General features: G+C 40.8%; 1 protein-coding gene across 1 annotated transcript; it reads left to right on the forward strand.

Annotated features, from left to right (window-relative positions):
* Positions 1 to 34: 34 nt before the first annotated feature.
* commd7 (COMM domain containing 7) lies at positions 35 to 5,181 on the forward strand. Its single transcript, XM_079737789.1, has 9 exons — positions 35 to 168; positions 535 to 588; positions 700 to 802; positions 1,572 to 1,628; positions 2,326 to 2,363; positions 2,677 to 2,767; positions 4,124 to 4,173; positions 4,357 to 4,405; positions 4,915 to 5,181. Exons 1-9 carry the CDS (start codon positions 85 to 87, stop codon positions 4,989 to 4,991), a joined length of 603 nt encoding a protein of 200 aa, XP_079593915.1. The 5' UTR covers positions 35 to 84; the 3' UTR covers positions 4,992 to 5,181.
* The last annotated feature ends 1,095 nt before the right edge of the window (positions 5,182 to 6,276 follow it).

The following is a 6,276-nucleotide window of genomic DNA, read 5'->3' on the forward strand; positions in this document are numbered from 1 at the left end:
GCGTACTGGCGAACCAGGAACTTGTCTCTGGCAGATCGCTGGTCCTCAACTGTTATTGTTCTGTGTGCCACTGTTATTGCAACAATGTTAACGTTACATTTCACGAAAGACATTTTACCAGACTCTGTCAACAACGACTTTCAAAATATCAACAAATTCAACGAACCGGTAAGTCATTATATTTGCACATTCGCTTGTTAAGCCTACTATTCCATCTTGAATCAGGGTTTGTAGTGTAGAACAATGCGTACTTGATTTGTAGGATTGTGATATTGTTTATTTAGTGGTTCGTTGTGTCGATAATAAGGGTGTCATGTGTTATTGTGCCATTTTCAAACGTTGTTGAAAAGGGATCGGTGTGTTGAGACTTCACGTGACCACTAACTGCAGCAACGAGATATACAACTATAGACTCGTAAAGAGTGTGTGACAGCTCCGAATCATTTATTCCGCCTACTTGTTTGGTGCATATGAATTCAAACATACTGATTTACTTACTTTCAATTAACAAGCCACAATTTGTATCTTTCACAGCAATTCATGAACTTGATAGAGATTATTTTTCAATTTCTACTAGAGCCTAAAGAGGTAAGGCCCCAGACCTTTTGTTTGTGTTTTTCTTCATCTTCATAATTAATAATTAGTTTATTTTCTACACAGAAAAGGTTAATTTGATGTCATCTGCTTGTGTGTTTCCAGACCGAACGGTTCATGCAACAGCTGAGTGCATTTGCAGGGGAACATGGAATGAGTCCTGGACCGCTAAAGAACCTGATGAAAAGTGTCCTAATGGTGCCACAAGGTACACACACACACACACACACACACACACACACACACACACACACACACACACACACTGTATCCCTCAAACATTACACAACATGCACCCTCTGCACACAATCATTTATTGATTATTCAAATTATGAGATACACTTTTGAAAGCAAATGATAACAATTTTAAATTCAAACCTCAGTGAAGTTCCTTATTTATAAGCAAAATCCACTGCAACCGCAATGGCTGCCATTAAACTTTGAAAGACTTATGTCTTCTTTTACGGGGGAGTGGTCACAAGCAGGACTCAGCAATGGTGTGATCCAGATGCCTTGGGCACCAGCCTTCCGAGTTGCACTTTTGACTTTCCGGTCTCAGAGCACTTATAGCATTCCCGTTCGTCTTTGTGATTGGGTAATGAAAATGGCTAGTCATTACTGTTAGTCACATTATCCTCTTTAGCAAACCAGCTCGAAAACAAACAATGCAACTTTACATTGTATTGCACGCACAGCCAGATCGCGCATGCATAAATTGGTGACCGGAATAAAGTAGCAATGTAATCGAGTGTGTGAGAGTGTTTAAAATCGATATTAAAATGACCAATGTGGTACAAATACAAAGAAAATAAATGTCTTTACGGGCGCAGCCATTTTTGTTGAGAGCGCCATCACTGAACTCGGTATACTCTCAGAATTCTTTGCAACTCGGAAGGCTGGTGCCCGAGGCATCTGGAACACAGCACAAGTCCGGGCTTCTCTGTTTCCATGGTGACAGTGCTCTTCTTTGTTCCCAGGGGCCCTGAAGAAGTCTCTGACAGCCCAGCAGGTAAAAGAGGACCTCCTGACCTTAGGTAAGAACCCATGTGACCCCAGCTGACCAATCAAAGGGTTTCTGTTAACATGGAATTAGCTGTGTCCGTGCAGGCCTATTTTAACGTTGTTCCCAGGCTTTCTCCTCTAACGACGGAGTGTCTGGAACAGGGTTCTCCAAACAGACTTTATTTTGTTCTTCTTGTCACGCTGTTCTCACTCTCAATGATGGCTATATATGAATTGAACAAATAGATATTTATATTAATATAAATATTTTTTCCCCCAAAATAAATCCATTTGAGTTCTTTGAAAAGCATATGATAAAATTGATTATTTATTATGATTATTATTAATGTATTATTATTAGTGTCCATTAAGATTGAGCAGGCATTAAAATTGCATTTTAACTTGTTTATTTAGATCTCACATACATCCTACATGAAGACAAACATGACTAAAACAAACATGGAGGCGGTACTGATTACAATTCTGTAACCATGGGCGTAGCTGCCCACAGCACTATCCCCCGGCCTTTCGTTTCCCCCTGCAGCACTAACATAAGCAAGGCTTAACTATGCTGTCCATTGCCTAGCCCCACCCATAATCCAAACCAAGACTCTGTAACGATTAACATTACGTATGTTTGTATGTAATTGGGGGGGGGAGGTGTAGTCTTTCCCGGTAATTGTAGACGATATTATGATATGAATATATGTGGTGTTCTGATTCCCTCAGGACTGAATGAAGACAAGGCAGCACACTTTTCTAAACAGGTAAACCTCCTGCAATGCACACATTAATTGGAAAAAGAAAAGGAAAGAAGAGGGAAATTAGAAGGAAAATATTTATTAAAAGGTAAAACTGATAACCAATACTAAAACTGTAAACAAATAGATGGCAGCCATGCAAACACTTTCATTGAATTGCATCTGATGAATATTTATTGAAACGTGAGGAGCTTAAAAACCAGATCATAGTGTAGGGACCCAGCCCTCATTAAACCGTTACGTACTGCTGTGTACAACAACTCTACAGCAACCTTAAGGCCTTCGTTCAGTTCTTGCCGTACGTCTCGTCTCTTTCCAGTGGGGCGATCGCAGTGCTGTTCTTTCCAGACGCGCTATCGGACAAACTCTGATGGTGAACCAGCTAGTGGACATGGAATGGAAGTTTGGAGGTAGGAGAAACATGGCCAGATAATCTTAACATCTGGGTGGTGTGGAAAGTGGATGTAATGGATGTCGGTATAGAAACACAGCCATGGGAAGCTGCATGTCAAGTTTAGGATACAATAAATCAAGGTTGTAAGGAAAGTGCCGGAATCCATGATTTTGGTGTTCAGATACATGCCTAGACCTGTGTGTGTGTGTGTGTGTGTGTGTGTGTGTGTCATGGGAGTGTCATGGGAAAAGAGAGAAAATTAAGACTATTGGCAGTAGAATGTTTCCATGGCCATGCTGTGTAATTATATATTTTGTGATTTGATTGGCATTTCTCTTAACCTGATGCTAACCCAAATAACATAAGGTTGACAATCAGAGATTCAATTAAACTAATGAGCAGTAATACATCATATAAATAGAAAATCCACAAGAAACTCCCCAAAAATAAATTCTGAGGATATTTATGGAAATGTGAAACTGGGGGCTTTCTTGAATTAGCATGGCAAATGTCTACTTTTCTGATTCATCTCGAAAGTATTTTTTTTTAAGTTGACTACAATTGTTGAATATTGCCCCAATGACCCTGACACACCATTCCGACTGCCGATCATCGGCAGAAAAGGCTGTCGGACCGATTTGGCCATGGCCGATTCAACATTTGCAAATCGGCGGAAAAGATCCCAGAGTGGCTTGAAAAGATCATCGACGGCTTGGATGACGGCCGATCGCACAGCATACACCGAACAGACTCAGGTCATCGAGTTCGCCAGACTATCAGACTACCGACAGTCTGGTTGGTGTTTCAGGGTCTTAATGAGTGCATCGCTAATGACCCTGTTTGAGGGCTGCTCTGCAGTAGACATGCTAATGTCAATAGGCCGCATCGTCTTAAGCTATTGTTCAGGTTGTTGAGCTGTTGTCCCAGCATTTATTTGACATGCCTCTCCTGGCATCTTCTCAGCATGCTCCAGACAGGGTGGCTCACTTGTTCAATGACGACATTCAGTTGGGGGCATTCATATGCAAACGGCGGTTATGGTACACAAGACTGTTCACGCCTCGCATTCTAATGGCCTCAGAGAAGCCATCAGTGGTCACCGTAGACGTAGCTTGAGACACGTGTCTGAACCCAAGCGGCCAGGTCTGAACGGAGCCGTGAACCCCCGGCTCCCAGGTTCTATTGGAACTATGTGCTGAGTAACCAAAATGTGGTTATATAGTGTGGAAGGACTAGTGAACATGCAGTGAACTTTGAGAGGAACGTTGGTTGATACAATACTTGAATACAACTTGGGCAATGATTGAAACGTTCAAAAACACACACTGGTTTAGTTGTCTGGGTCTTGATCTACTCTTACGTATTTTCACAGTGACTGTGGGGACCAGTGAAATTCAGAAAGTAGGCAACATCTCGCTACAGGTAAACCCACCCACACACTCAAGAAAACGTTTACACTCTGTGGTTTCCATCTACGTGGTAATCCGCACACACACACACACACACACACACACACACACACACACACACACACACACACACACACACACACACACACACACACACACACAGGGGTAAACTAACACTTTTCATATCCGGCTGTAGCTGAAGTTGGTGATCCGGAAAGGAAGTTCCACTGAGAACGTCTACATGGGTGAGTGGGTGTGTCAGGCTGTTGGGCTACGTATGATTCTACAGTTGGTAGACCACTTGAATGATTCATGGGGCTCTACAATGCAACTGCACTCAACAATGATTCATGTGTATCAGTCCATCAATGGAGAATAGGCTGCCGGTTGATTCATAGCCCTTGCAATGTCAATGGAATTGTTAATTGTATTATTATTCATTACTGGGTGCTACATGAATCCTATAATTAAGAGTTTGTTTCAAGAACATTTGGCACTGGTTTTTCTTAATAGAAAACAAAAAACTGGTCATTACACTGTATATTTCATCAAGTTATTCAGTTGCTACATAAAGCACGACATAGGAATTTAAATATTTTGGAATGATTACAATTCTAATTGGACATAAAAGTTGTACTTTTTCTGATAATACATGGAAATCGTACACGTCATCCATGCTTCTAAACCTACTGGTTTTGCAGTACAATATTTCAGTATAACCAAAGCATGGTGTTATTTTTGCTTTTCTTTCCAGAGTTGACACTTCCTCAGTTTTATAACTTCCTGCATGAGCTGGAGAGAGCAAAGACCAGCATGGACTGCTTCAGCTGAAGTGTGTCTGTGTGTGTTTGTGGGTGTTAGGGTGCGTGTGCGTCTGTGGTGGGTGAGAATGTGTGTGTGAAGATAAATCTATGTTGAATTTGAGATAGTATACAGCATTCCTTCCCTTTTCATGATGTTCATTGTTGAATATTTGTTTACAATACGTTGTCTTGAAAAATATTAAATTAACTTGATCAGAGTTGTCATTGTTATTGTTCTAAATGTGAGCAGATCTGACGAATTTGGACCGGTTGGACCGGACTTAAGTCTGTCTTTCCTTACCTGAAGCTGCTCGACCACACAGCGATCATAGTCCCCAACCGACCTAAAGATGAAGCAGGAATTAAAATATTTAGAAATAGACTGCATGTATGTCCTATCATTTCCAATGTTATGAACTCTCTGTTGCACAATATAAGATTTAAGTTATTAAAAAATACTAAATGTTAGTGTGTGAACGAAGCAGAGAAGAAAGTTATAGTCAATTAGAAAACGGCTCTAAATGTTACTGTTACCGAAGGTTACTGAAGTAAGGAAGAGATGTGAGGCGTTGATCTTTTATATATTTCCTTATGCTTAACTATTTTGCCTCAAGGACCAATACAGTTCATCAAAATGGTTTCTGCTCTTTAATTTCTTTAAATATGTGTGTCCCTGAGTATACCAATCCCCCCCACCCCCCATCTGGGGGGCTTGAAGGACATTTGGAGAGTCTCTTTTCATACGGGAATCAGGGTAAAGCAGATATAATTTAAAAGATAAATCAAGTATGTGACTAATAAGTCATCTTATTTCAGTTAATTGTTGGCCATGCTGAGTCTATAAAGATTAAATGTGTTATATCGTTATAAAACAATTTTGGTATGCGTTCAAGTGGCCGCTCATTCATTTCCGTTTAGTTCTCTATGGCAGTATTATGAACGTTACAAGCCCAGCTAGTCACGTTCACAGTACTGCAAATGCAAGGGCTTTTGTGTCACCATCGTGTTTCCTCATCTGGCCATAGACTGACTTAAAATACATTTATTCACATGAAAACCTATCACTTTAAACCCGGTCATTTCAATTAACATCCCGTTTATCATGTAAAAAGGATTAACCTCATTGGGTGATAATAGCCCTGTGCACAGCTTGCTATGGTCCATCGATGCCATGGGTGACCCTCCATCTCTGGATATTTTCTAGGCCTCCACGTCAGCCTACCTGCCAATACTTAATTTAAGAAAGAAGTGGTGGTTCATGAAGGGTTGAATTCAGCTGAAGCTGCGGTGTGGTTAGGGTAATAGATCAGGGG

Source organism: Pollachius pollachius (assembly GCF_949987615.1).
Source record: "Pollachius pollachius genome assembly, chromosome: 6".
Lineage (NCBI taxonomy): Eukaryota > Metazoa > Chordata > Actinopteri > Gadiformes > Gadidae > Pollachius > Pollachius pollachius.